At 45.5% G+C, this 14,177-nt stretch overlaps 1 protein-coding gene across 2 annotated transcripts in view; it reads right to left on the bottom strand.

Moving 5' to 3' along the window:
• The window catches only part of RAPGEF5 (Rap guanine nucleotide exchange factor 5), a 235,128-nt gene that overhangs the window by 66,337 nt on the left and 154,614 nt on the right, over positions 1-14,177 (bottom strand). The window contains exons 10-11 of one of the 2 annotated variants that reach the window (XM_086397408.1): positions 6,142-6,260; positions 5,557-5,645 (exon numbers count right to left, since the gene is read on the bottom strand). In XM_086397408.1, coding sequence (XP_086253534.1) covers positions 5,557-5,645; positions 6,142-6,260 — 208 coding nt within the window. The remainder of the gene's footprint in view (positions 1-5,556; positions 5,646-6,141; positions 6,261-14,177) is intronic. The other variant, XM_086397410.1, reaches the window with a different exon arrangement.

Raw genomic sequence — 14,177 nt, 5'->3', positions numbered from 1 at the left:
CACTAGGGGCTCCAAATCTAGAATTTCAGGGTTCTGTGACATATTTTGAAAGGAAAGGGTTGATATAAATCTCTTTGGACCAAAGCATTTTAGTGATGAAAGACACTTCAGAAATCTGCTCAAGGTCTCAGGCTAGTTTACTAATCGAGTCCAGAACCAGGAACCAACACTTTGAATCTCATCTGAATGCCCCTTCTACTCTGCTGTCTGCATATTCTTCCTCAAAAAATCATTTCTTAGAGAAGTAAACATTCTCAGCTGTAAGACTGAAGGACCACCCAGAGATCCGTGGGGCATGACAGAACCCTGGCAAAAATCCAAATGGGTTTTGCTTACTATACCATTGCCTCCTCATTCCAAGAATTGAGAGCAAAGAGCTGTGTGACCAGCACCACTGTTTCCCTGGATTATCTCCTCTTTTCAAAACTGTTTTAGAGGCTCGACCAACAATGCAGGTTTGTGATTCTGAACTTAGGCTGCAGAGGTACTGGGGCAGGAAACAGTGGATACGAGGCCAGATATGAGCCCAGGAGAGGGAGTGGGGAGGGCGGTGGGGCAAAGTGGAAATGACTCCCCCCTAGCTTCCAGGGGCAAATGCATAACTATTTGACGCTTGGAATTTGTCTTTGAAGAAAGTGGGGAGACACAGTCATCATGCTAGCTCTGTGGCTCTCAGACCTGCCTACACACAGCATCACCTGCGGAGCTTTCAAAGACCATAAGGCCTAGGTCTCAACTCAGGTCAACTGAATCAGCATCTCTGGGGTGGGACTCAGATACTGGTATTTTGAAAAATGCCCCGTGTGCAGCCAATGATGCAGACACAGATAAGATCTATGACTGGTCTATGACGTGTCACATGGTACCACAAAAATAAAAAGACAAATCCAAGATAATGTTACATGCATGTTAACTGCATAAAACCATGGGGAGCCTCCCAACCATCTAAAAGCTCTGTGCCAGCCCCCAAAAGTTCTTGTCCTCCACAGCCATGCGGGCACAGGCTTAAAAAGATCTTGTCACTTGCAAAAGAAAGCCTGGAAGAGGACCCAACAGCTTTTCAGAAATCCTAAAAGATAAGGAAATTAAGGAAGAAGTTCACCTAAATTGTCTTCTGTATTTCCAATGATCAGGAAAAAAGGCATTCTTAATTTTCCTTCAAAAGAAGTATGTATCATGTATTCAGGACAGGTTTGCTGTTGGCAGGGGGAAGAAGGTAAAAAAGTCAGTGAAAAACTGTCATGCTGTTCTAGTTCCACTCAAGGTCCCATCAATGCAGTGCTCCAAAAACACTACTAAGCTGGAGATGGAGAGCAGCTGTGGCACCCCATCAATTAAGTGAGACGCTTCTATGACATAACCCGGGTATTAACTTTCACAGAGGTGGTGGCCTCGCTACACAGGTAAGGGACTCACTTTCTCCATGATGTAAGGAGCCTTGTAGATGCCACTGAAAGTACACCCACTCGCACAGACTACACTGTGGTCAACACACACTGAGTCCACGATATCCTGAAGGCAACCTCATGAAGTAAGAACAGCCATACCTGGAAGAAAGCAGGTCAAGCCTAGTAAGCATTGGCTGATAGGCTTTACCTGTTTCCACTATCCTAGTCTCTGTTTTTCTTGAAAACCTGTTATCACAAGCATATTTGCTTTGAAAAGATGAAAAAAAACCCAAGACACAGAAGAAACAGGGCAGCAAATAATGTCCTTTGCTCATGTTTCCCCTAAAGTAGACTCATCATAATGCAGATGTAGGAAAAAAAATCAGTAAGAAGGATTTTCTGTGTGTAATCCATAGGATACACAGTGTGTCGCCCCCATCTGCCCCACTTTGAAACAGAAATCGTTATTCCTAACAGAAGCATCTTGCATCCTTTCCAGGGAGGGGAAGGGCTTAAACAGGAGCAGCCACCACTGCGGACCAGGGCAGTGGTACAGACTTAGACCTCCATCCCCCCAGCTCCTCCACACACAACAAACTGGTTTTCTTGCTTCTTGCCTTCCGTGTAAGTCTCCTGGGCTAGGAATGCCCAGTGATATCTGTCCTATTTCTGGGAAGATGGAAGACAGAGCTGCTTGATTTTCCTCTAACATTCCAAATCCTTCAAGTCAGAACCTGAACCTTGAAAGAAAAGGAAATCTTTGCAAACAGCTTCAGTCTTTGCATGTTCACCAACAGATATCCAGTTACCAGACTCAAATAGTTTTTCAATTTTAAACAAGGAAGGATTATGCATTCATTCATTCCAGAGATAATCAAAGGATGGATTTTTGTGCCTGGTACTACCAGAGGGGAAAGGTAGGCACACAGAAGATTATGATATGAAAATAAGCATAGTGTCATGTGGGTCAAATCATTTAGGAAAATCATTAGTAGGTTGCTTGTAAGCATCTCCAATATTTTTTGCTTTTAAAACTCAATTTGATATGGTGATAGAATACTATATGAATTGTTGTTTTCTATTCTATTCTTAATTCAGGTAATAACAAAAATACATTATCTCATATTTCTATTCCACTCAATTAAGTAAACTTTTTTTCCTGCTTGCATCTTAACATCAACTAGCAATCGCTTGAACTTTCCTTTCTGAGTATAAGTCTCTTCTACTGGGCCGTGAACCTACACTTTAACAATGAAGTGACTTTTGTGGCAAAGAGATGGGGAATAACTTGCATCTCTTGTTTGGTTAACTTCCCCAGCCTCTGGCAGGTACAGGAATGTAAGAATCAAGATCAGGCTCATCCCAACCCGAATCATTTATTTCCTCCCATGTACCTTTCTCCCTCACTGCCACTGGGGCCATGTGGACCACCACCATATGGCTCCACCCGGCTCCATATGGCTCCAGCTCCCTAAAAGGGGCGCTCAAGAACATAAAAACACTGCTGTATACTTTTATTACAGCCCCTTCTCATTTTCCTCCATCTGTCTTCCATATGTTTACGAGACTCTATTAGACCCCTGAATACATAGGCCTTTTATAATGAGGGTTGCCAGCCTGAACAAGATAAAGAACTGAAATTCACCTCTATCAGTGACAAGGGGCCTCAGCTACTTTAAAATAAGTGATTCATTTGGTGTTCAAACTAGAACAAACTCATAATCACTTTTCTTCCATTTTTACATGAAACTGATCTTATATTTATGAGATTTCTTTTAGTTTTATCAACAAAAGCCACATACGGGTCTTTCTGTTGTATTTTCTCCAAGTGCTGTTCATGAAGTTTGGAAGAACTGTGTGTGACTTCTACTTAGGTGTCCCTATGATATTACACATCCATCTCTCTCCAAAGTTGATTTTTTCATTATCATAAAACTCTCCTTTGATCAGAGGAAGTATTATTACCATTTTCCCCCTCAGGTGTCTCTGCCAACACATGTGTTTGTGTCCCCTGCAAATGCTAAGGAAATGAGTAGGAGTGAGGAGAGGCTGGCCCAGCAGGACTGAAGCCACCCCCACTGAGTCCTGGTCCTCTCTGCTTTGCTCAGCACCTGGCAAGAGTGACACGTGAGACCCCAGTGTTGGTATAATCTAAAACAACCTGGGACTAACAGTCACGACACACCAGCTACAACACCCTTTCCCAACAGGAGGCGACCGCTGGCATTACTAAGAGGGATCAGGGTGATTTTTCATTCCCAGTATTAAGTATGGGAGCTTGTTAGTAGGCACCAGGACTTCCCTGGAGGCTCAGTGATAAAGGATCTGTCTGCCAATCGAGCAGACACAGGTTCAATCCCTGCGTCAGCAAGATGCCCCGCAGGAGGAAATGCAACCCACTCCAGTGTTCTTGCCTGGGAAATCCCATGGACAGCAGAGCCTAGCAGGCTACAGGCCATGGGGTTGCAAGAGTTGGACACGACTGGGCGACTAAACAACAACAAGAAGGCCATCCCTCACAAAAAACAAATGACAGTGAGAACAAAAGAAAAAAAGAAACCAACTGGCCCAGGATTGACTTCAGTAATCTCTACTCTTATTTATACAACTTAGACATGAAGTCCTGTGCTACAGAATAGAACTGTAGTGCTATTAAGAACAAGCCACTGAATCTCCCAACCTGGTACCCATATTCAAAGGTGTCTTCATGGCAGATAACCTGTCTGTAATCAAGTCCAAACCACCTGTGTAAAGCAGTCTGGTAATCGGTACACAGAAAATTATGGCCAGTTCCATAATGACCACCTCTGATGAAGCAGAACTTGCAAACATTACTCAAATGTGCAAATATTAATAGACAGACGAGCAAAAACCACCCAGCAAATGCCACAAGAATACGTTTTTCTTTTAGCCTGTGTATAAATGACTACTGCTATTTTTTTCCCCAAATATACATAAGGCAAAGTAAAGTTTTTATTTGAATTGTGAGATCAAACAATAACACTATCAGTAGGATGAGTGATGGAGTCATTTTGACTTTTAAAAAACTCAACTGCATATTTCACATATCTTTGTTCCTCTTAATGTCCTTCATAATGCAGCACAGATCTGTTAAGTTCAGACAAAACTGCCAGGACCCAAGGAAATGCTTGTTCTCACCTGAGCTATCCTCTCAAAATCCTTCTTGAATGGGAAAAACTTAAGGAGTTATCAATACAAAGTATTGTACCAGCACAACCCCCAAATGCCTTTTATTGATGCAGTCCATGTATTGCAAACCGTGGTCATGACAGGTGCTATGGCGGCAGCAAAAAGTGCATTTTAGTCAGGGGATCAAGTCACAGAATTCAGGCTAAAGTCAGAGGCCTATTCATTGGGATAACTGCTCCAGGCTGAAACAAATTACAAATCCTGGTTAAAAGAATCCAGCACTGCCCTGTGTGATGAAGGAAGTTTAGCCAGATCATGCAGGGATAGCATTTCCAGTAGTGCAAGGGTGAAAAAGCTAAGCGGGTATTTTGCCTGAGGATTAAATAGAAGGACAAGGAACCTGACCAAGAAGACTTCAGTGAATTATTTCTAGTCTGAGAAGCTGTGAGTATCATATTCTGCACAGTAGGGCTTGCTTTGAGCAGTTTGTGAAACACTTGGAAAAACGCAGAAGTTGCCACTAAGCTTCTAGTTGCTGAATAGTTGCATTAATTGTTGACATTTTGGCAGGGAGGCTCCTCCGGCCAGCTCAGTGCTTCCCACGGGCGGGCTAGGTAAATGCTTGCCGGTAACCCCCATCTCCCTTGTAATCCTTCCCACTGAACACTGGCTACTGGATGCTGGCCTCTTGTTGTCAACTGCCTTTAGGTGAGATTTGGTAAAAATTGCCAGCAAAACAAGAATACGTGCCTTCCTATCATTTCTTTGTACAGCCACTTACCAGGCGGCTGCTGGGATCTCCATGCGTCCATTTACTGGATTTAAACAAAACGGCAGGAGGCTAAGGGGGAGGCGCACAAAGGTCTGCCGGCTCAGCCGCCCCGCTCCACCCCACCCCCCCCGCCCCCCACCCGCGCTTTGCTGCTTTGGTTAGGGAGGGAGCCTTGCCCCTCAGGAAACTGATAAGGGCGCTGCAGCCGTGAGTCTGGAAGAAGCGGGAGACACCCCCCTGCCTTACCTGTTTCTTTGTCCTGGACTTCTTCCAGGTGCAAGTCATTCAAAAGATGCTCCAAGATCTTCTCCGGGGTCCCGGACACGACCACGTATCTGTCAGAGAGCAGAGAGTCCACCGAGTCCTCCTCAGTGGAGGACTGTGAGCGGCTGCTCCACTCCTCGTCCTCATCCTCCTCGTCAATGTATTTGAAATAAGGCACATCGAAGGTGGGCAGGGGCAGCTCTCGGTCTGCCAGCGCGGCAGCGGCGGGATCCTTTCTTTCTAAGTGAGGGTCAAAGACCCTCAGCCGGGAGCTGCCCATTGTGCACGACCACTAACAAAGGCATCCCCTAGATGCTCAGAGATCTTGCCACCTCTGTCCTTTTGCTGGGAACCGAGTCCATCTGGCTGCTAGGAGCTCTGCAGTCAGCTAGAACGCTAGCTAGCTCGCTCTAGCTAGCTCGCTCGAGAGGCAAGAGGCGGAGAAAAAACGGGAGGGAGGGAGGGAGGGAAGAGGAGGCAGAGACAGCGAGTGAGATGGAGCGGGAGAGGCGGGGGGGCAGGCAGGGAAAGGAAACAGAAGCGCGGGGCTCCGGTGAAAACTCTCACCTCCAATCGCTCTCGGCGCTCCCCGCCTGCGGGGCTGGGCCGCAGCTCTGCACTTTCTTCAGCACCAGGACATTCTGGTCCTGCTCTTTCACCTCAACCGTCGTCACTTCATCATCCTGCTTTAATTGCCGACAGGAGTGATGGATGGAAGAAGGAAAAAGGGAGAGAAGATTAAAAGGCAAAAAAAGCTAACAAAAGCTGCAATCTCTCAAGTTGCTTTCCCACCTAATTTCTTTATAGATTCAGAACAAATTAGGAATCTGGTCAAGAATCTCCGTCTAATGGTAATGGGTCCAGGATCAAGTTCTGTGGACACATAAACCATTAGAAAAACATACATACTTTAAAGGAAACTGAAAAAAAACCCAGTGAGGATGGGAGTCGGAGTTCATTTGTAAAACTACTTGAATGATCTGAATAAAGAAATCCAAAGTTCAAAGTCTCAGAAACACAACACACTAATTGCATGTGTACTACTCTTTTACCTGGTTACTGCTTCCTAAACAGCCACTATGTTAAAAGTGGAAAACCATACAAAACACTAAAACAATGAGCAAGCCATATTAAGTAGATGCAATGGCTATGTACTGTCATTTACATCACAGTCTTACTTTAAAAGGTGGGCAAAACACTACTCATTCTATTATTCAGTTCATCTTCCTGCCCACGCAAATTTGAGATGGCCTTCACATGTATCATGTACTTGTTTTGCCAGGATATGAACAAAAAATGGATCCTCTAGTTAGAATCTCATCTGGGCTGAAATTCGGGTGTCATGGGTGACTGCACTGACTTTCTTCACCTCGATCACTTTTAACGCAGACAGAAGGCCAAACAATCACTCATTTCTGCACACACAGCTTCCACAGGCAGAGCCCAGCGTGGCCCGCTGACGAGGCTCTGTTGGAGTCGGGCTCACTGCTGACCCAGCAGTGTGGAGCCGCCCCGAGTGATGAACACTTTCAGAGTGTGGAGTGTGAAATTCTGATTGGCAACATCCAGCCAGAGGAAATTGTGGTGGGGGAGGGGGGCAAGGGGTGCGTGAGAGACACACATGAGAAAATGTAACTTCTGTATCTCCGAGGGTCTGAGCAAAAGATTGATGCAAGAAGCTGAGAGCCAATAAGCAGCACCTTAAAAATGATGCTACTTCCTTACAAAGGGAAACAGGTCCTAGGGTTCCGGGCACGTTTCTATGTTCCTGCTCCTGGCAGAAAACCTACGTAAATTAGGTATAAACACACAAAAAGAACATTTTCCCCCAAGTGCATAAAAAGTACTATGTCTCCATGCCTTATTAATCAGTTTTCCACTGATTAACTGGAGATGCCAATGTATTTTATTCACCTTCCATAAGAATAGGAAGGCACTACTCTTGTAATTGCCAACCAAGTCAGTGGGAATACTAAGATTTCAACTCCCGATGTTCTCATTTCTAAGAAAATGTAGCAACCTACTCATTCGAGTCCTCCAAGATCTTCTTAAAAATAAAAACTACTAGTCATTCCAAACAGCAATATAATTTTATGATCATGCCTTTTTAATCTCTTAGTAGCAAATAATTTTACTATGTAAAACTGATGTATTACATTTCAGCAAGGTCAGACACGCAGTTACTGTGGCAATTAATGCTGGATATTCATTGTTAAAGTCCCCGAGGATGGCAGCGACTCCTGTAACATGAATACCAATGTGTAATTGCTATCTTTCATTTCTCCAAGGAGGTTCTTTTGTTATCCATGTGGCTGAAGTGAAATAAGGTGGCTGGAAAGATGAGCATAATATTGACCAAAAAAAAAAAAAGTAGGGGGGGGTAGCAAAATGGAGTCTGGGATACTGAGACACAGAAGCAGATAATTCAGTAAAGAGCAGGTCTGAAAGGACAAAAAGCTTCCTCTGGCGTTCCTCTTGTCGTAAGCCAATACTCGTTTTATATGAGCCCGCTGTCATTTTGAAGTACATTTTACATCCTACGTGCATGTGATATATGGCATTATTAACTTCCGCAGGCCCTGTGCATACATATGGATGGGAAGGGCTTCCCTAATGTCTGTGTAACTAATATGTATTACAGGGCTGTGCACGGGGCAGCTACACTCTGCTGGGCAGGGGCCTAGCTGAACCATATTGATGTACTATCAATAGCATCTTATGTCACAGTGGTAGTTTCCATTTTGAAAACCTGTTAAAAAATAAAGAAGCAAAAACGCAGAAAAATCAATGTATAAAGGGAGATGGAAGTTATCTAAAATTGCCGTGAAAACATAATAACCCTATGTATTATATCTGCTCTCAAGAAGGAAGGTGAAATTAATGCCTCACGTCCAACCCATGCCAAACTGCTCTTCCTGAAAAAGAGCAGAAGTACCAGAGTTGAGGCTCTGGTCATGAAACTTCATTCTGGTGCTTGCTCAGCTAAGAATAAAGGTATTCAGTGAACTAATGACAAGAAATGCATTCAATGACAAATAGTTTGTGAAATGCAAGTAAAGCATTAAAATGCTTAACTTATAGACCATCATTCAACAGACAGTGGAGGGGGGTGGGTTTCCTGTGGGGAAGGTGTTGTGCCAGCCACTAAGGGGCAAGCAAAGGTGAGTAAGACTGGTGCCCTGCCCTTAGATGACAAGGTAGTAGCTCCATAACGCAAGTCTAATGTGGTGAGCTCCCCAAGATGAGGCCACATGCAAGAGACAAAAGCAAAGGTAGAACTCATGGGATTTGATTGTCAAAGATGACAGATCGAATCCCAGATCTGTGGGTGACAGAGAATGGAAGTGCCATTAAATGGGGCAAAAAAAACTGGTTCTGCTGAGACTGATGGATCTGGTTTCAGACAACTGATGTTTCAGGACTGACAATACATCATGCTGTAGATGTTTAGCAAACAGTTAGAAATAAAGAACGAGGCCTCTGTACGAAGGCCACGGACAGAGACAAATCTGTGAATTATTCCAGTTAAGGGAGTGGGTGAGACTGTTAAAGGGAAGCAGGAGAGAAAGGGGATTATGAAGATGGATAAAGGAAGAGAAAACATAGGAAGTAGAGAGGAAAAGAGGGGGATCAGAGTCACGAGGAAGCCTACTAAAAAGATGATGAAGAAGTGAAACCAAGATGAGCCAGGAGTAGGTGGAGGGCGATGAAAAGCTTATCTGATGTCAAGTTTATGAAAATGAAGAGTCTATGAGAAAGTGATGACAAGACCACGGTTAAGTCCAGCGGTGGGAAGGGGAGTGTTGAGGCATGAGTGAATGTGGACGAATTGCACAGACGAGGAAGACCACCTCAGAATGTCACCAGGAAGGGAAGGAGTCTGGCTGAAGAGGCTGCCTGGCTGGGGAGGTGGGGGGGGGGGGCGGGTGAGGGGTGATGCAGAGAAGGCGAAACAGGTCAGGAACAGGTGTGGAGGGGTGAGGCTACCACAGGACCAAGAGTTCCTCCTTTCAGAGAGTATCAGGGGAAGGAAGACAATGGAGGTTTAGAAAAAGAAAAAATAGAGCAGGGAAAAGAAGAAAGCTGAGGTAGAACAGATGAGGTGGTTTCCATCATCTTTGCAGAGTGTGAGTTGAGACCCTCTTCTGGGAGGAGGGGATTCACTGGTGGCCCAAAGAGAAAACTGTTTGGGAGAAATGGCTTTAGGGGGTGCTGCTACTGCTACTGCTAAGTCACTTCAGTCGTGTCCGACTCTGCACGACCCCATAGACAGCAGCCCACCAGGCTCCCCCATCCCTGGGATTCTCCAGGCAAGAACACTGGAGTGGGTTGCCATTCCTTCTCCAATGCATGAAAAGTGAAAAGTGAAAGTGAAGTCACTCAGTCGTGCCCGACTCTCAGCGACCCCATGGACTGGAGCCCACCAGGCTCCTCCATCCATGTGATCCTCTAGGCAAGAATACTGGAGTGGGGTGCCAACATGGAATAAACAAGTTATGGAAAAAGCAATTGCCAGACAGCTTTGTGCTGCTGAGGGTAGAAAACACATATGTATGGTTTTAGGCCTTCCTGCCACGGTGTTCAGAAACCTGAGAGGGGAACAGTGCACGATGCCCCCCCACCCCCCACCCCGGGGAAGTGATCAGCAATGGAGACAGGAGGCAGGAGAGGAGCTCAGGGCCGCATCAGCACACACGCACACAGCTCCTCACCACATGGCGTCTGTCTAGTGAGTGGAAGAACAGCTGATAAACCAGGGCAGTGTGGAGGGGCCGAGGACAAATCTTTACAGGAATGAAGGGACAGGTAGGCAGGCGAGCAGGTGGAAGCTCTGATCAAGGAGGCTGATCTCTGAAGCAGGGCAATTCAGAGCAGTGAAAACGGGAAGAAGGAGAAGCAGCCCAGATACCCGGAGCTGGCCTGGCACTCGGGCCCAGCCCCGCGTTCTCCTGTTAAATGTCAAAGATTCTGCAAAAAGTCAACACTAGAGAAGGTCACTCCATGCTGTGGTGGGACAAGACAAAAACATGGCTACTCTGAACAAGATACAGCATAAATATTGGTCACAGAAGAAAGTAGCAGGAAGCCCAGCTAAGCAGTGATGGCTGCTTCTTTCCTTAGCTTTAGCTTCTTTCCAGCCTTAGCTTTGCTCCTCCTCCTAGAGATAACATTTAAGATATCTCACAGTTACCCAGCTGCTTGATCAAAAACAAAGCCGCGCTACTTTAAATCCTCCCCAGAGTCACCAAACACAAACCACCAAGTCCTGTAAATCCTTCTAAAACCTTCTTGCCCTGAGCTGTTGCACGGCTCCCCCCAGGGCAAGCGCTCCATCCCCACGCCAAGCAGCAAACCCAACTTGCTCAACTACAACTGTGTTCCCAGTGGTCTCTGGCCAGAGGGCACTGACCATGGATGAGGGTCATTAAGATGCTGCCCCGCCATTAGCATGGCGCAGAGTGGAGGTGATGATTATCGGAGTTAAGAATAAAATGCATTTATTTCCTTGCCAGCGGGATGAGAGTCACACTCAGGAATGTTTCCAAAAGTGATTACAGGCAACAGGGCTCAGAAGATGGGTGAGCTAGGAAGAATGCCTGAACAAGAGGCAGAGACCTCAGAAGAGAAAGGGCTCTGCGGGTGCAACACTGAAGAGGAGGGTGCAGTGGGGAGCAGGGTGTATTCCCAGGAGGCGTATTCCCACCCCGTGCCCTGCTTTGGCCCGTGATGCTCAGCCCTGGTTGGTACATGCTCAGCGAGAATCCTCTCCTCTCGCTGACACACATTTCAGCTCTCAGGCTCGCAGAAACTCATTCTTTGCCCTACTCTCTTGAAGGGATGTTGGGAAGAACAAGAAACTCCAAGGACTGGGCCACATAGATTCTTCATGCTTTGCCCTTGGGATGTAGTCTGGGATGCAGTCTGGGATGAGCAGGGAGGTGGGGGAGGAGAGGAAGTGCAAAAATAAACAGGTATCCACAGCTGAAAGTGGGAGAGGGGTGAGTGCTGAGGGAAAGCTGTGTGATCACAGACTCACAGGACCTTCTCAACAGAGTCCATGGGGAATACAAAAACAATGGAGGATTTTCAGATCTTCCCTGCTCCTCATCTTTGTTCCATTCTTTGGGCAACTACCTATGATTTCTTTTCTTTTTATGGCTACACTGCTCTTCTGCCTGTGAATTCTCAATGAATGACAGAACCCGTATCTTTGACTTACTTTAGATTAAATTCAAGACCAAGATCAGCGTTTATACTTACAAATCCAACTCTTCTTCTTTCATTTATTCACATGAAAGACATTTATTTTTAAGATGAAATACATATAGGGTAATAAAAATATAAAGTCAAGAACTGATGTTCACAGTTTAGCCGGTCTAGGCAGTCCCAAACCAAATCTCTGACTGCATTTATATTTTCACTTATCACTGGCACTAGCAAGAAAAAGTGATTACTAAGGGATTTCTCAGGCCTGCTGAAATTGTCACAAATACTTGCTTGATTTTCTATTATCTCTGATGGGAAACGTTCTTCTCCCAAGTGCTCACAGAAAGCAGCTACTGATATTCTCCATGGCATCGTGTCCCTGCTACTCTGTGAGCATAAACTTAGCTGGGGGTTCATGGATGGGTTTCAGGGACTCAGAGAACCCTCTAAAAGTATACAAGATTTTTTATATGTAGGCAGTTTTCCAGAGTCCAGAATTCTAGGTCTCACTGGAGTCTATGAACCCCAAAAGGTACAAATCATTCCATACAATGAAACTCGTATTATCACCACATCTAAGGAAGCTTCTTTGACAAATCTCCTGCCATAACACTGTCTGTCCAAATGAGATGCTCAAAGAACTCTGTCATGACATCCATCACACTGACCTCTGATTATCAGCTCTTTCTGTGGTCTCTGCGAAATGATGACATCTTGAGGGCAGGGACTGTGACTTCTATTTCTCTTCCTAACACACAGCTCAAGGTCTGGCAAATGATATTAACTTGATAATGGTTTACTGAGCTTACAAGTTCATGAGCAAGGGAGACAGTGAGCATGTGGATTTCCTTTAAAACACAGATTCAATCTCAACGGTCACTCTCCTCCAAGGCTGCCTTTACCCTCTCTCCTCAGTCACCCTTCTATTATAACACTCATCACATGAGATAACTATGCTTTGAACTTGAGTGTTACACTTGTTCCATCTGTCAAAATTCTATCAGACTAAGCTCCCATGCAACTGACATATGAAACCCCATAACTAACACAACCCTGGGAAGGCCTGCACTAAATGGTACTGTCCCCCAGTCTAGGGCACGAGGGAAATACGGTGTGGGTGGGAACAGGTCACCCTGTGGGCCCAACTGGGGAAGATGTGCATTTTGCATCCTCTAAGCTCCCCTCCTGCCCCAAGCAGGATCCTCAACACTCCTCCCGTGACCCAGGCTGACTCCATCATCAGACCTGTATAAAGCAGGCAGCATAGAGACTGTCATATGAAGGATGCACAGAACCATCTAGCTTGACACTCAAGAAGTCATACTAGTAGTACAAGATGCAACGCAGTTTTCCCTCAAGTCTGTGAACATAGTAACTGAAGATGCTAATTTATTCATAGGAAGGCATTTGCTATGGACTAAATGAGTCCTCTCTCCAAAAATTCTATGTTGAAACCTAATCCCCAGCGTGACGGTGTCTGGAGGCAGAGCTTTTAGGTGATTAGGTCCTGAGGGTGGAGACCTCTTGAATGGGATAAGCACCCTTATAAAAGAGGCCCCTGAGAGATCCTTTGACCCTTTGCTGCCCTGTGAGGACAGAGCAAAATGAGAGCTGTCTATGAACCAGAAAGTGGGCTCTCATCATACATTGAATCTGCTGGTGCCCTGATCTTGGATTTCTCAGCCTCCAGAACTGTGAGAAATAAATTTCTCCTGTTGATAAGCCACCCAGTTTGTGGTGTTTTATTACAGCCTGAAAGGACTGTGATGCATTTAGAGCCAATAGTTTATTACGACTCCCTTCATTCCCCACCCTTCTTGGTCGGACTTTCATTCACCTTACAATGTGCACTTCAAGAATCACATCCTCCAGGTTTTCTGCCCCCTCTACCTCCAGTCTGATGTGGCGGGCCCTTCTCTGGGACCCCATGGTGCCACATGAATCCTTCAGACTCAGTATTTCAAAAAGCACACACTGATGACCTTTTTTGTCTCCCTTCTAAAGTATAAGTTCATGCATGGCAGGCACTATATCTTCTTCAACACTGAACTCCCAACAAACAGGTCTTGGCACTTCATAGATATTCGAACATTAGTCAAAGGAATCAGTGAATGAACACAAAGAGGAAAGGATAAAAGTGCAATTTTGAGTGGAGGTTTACAGGATAACAGCGTAAGTCTCACAGACTGCATCTCAAGTAGTGGACTCTGATGGTGCTAACAGAGTGGACAGTCTGCTCAGAGGTGCTCTTTCTAAGGGTCACCCAACTACTCGGGCAGTGGATGACACTGGCCCGCCCTCTTCTGCATCTCCATCACCAGCTGGAAGTCTGGGACACTCAAACAGATACAGGTGAACTGAACAGAAGAGGTGCATGCGTGTCACACTGGATAGTG

The sequence above is a fragment of the Bos grunniens genome, chromosome 4, assembly GCF_055505025.1.
Source record: "Bos grunniens cultivar Pamir isolate PY7600 chromosome 4, Bosgru_T2T1.0, whole genome shotgun sequence".
Classification (NCBI taxonomy): Eukaryota; Metazoa; Chordata; class Mammalia; order Artiodactyla; family Bovidae; genus Bos; species Bos grunniens.
Note: the sequence above shows the minus strand (reverse complement) of the source record. Positions and strands in the feature narration are given on the sequence as shown.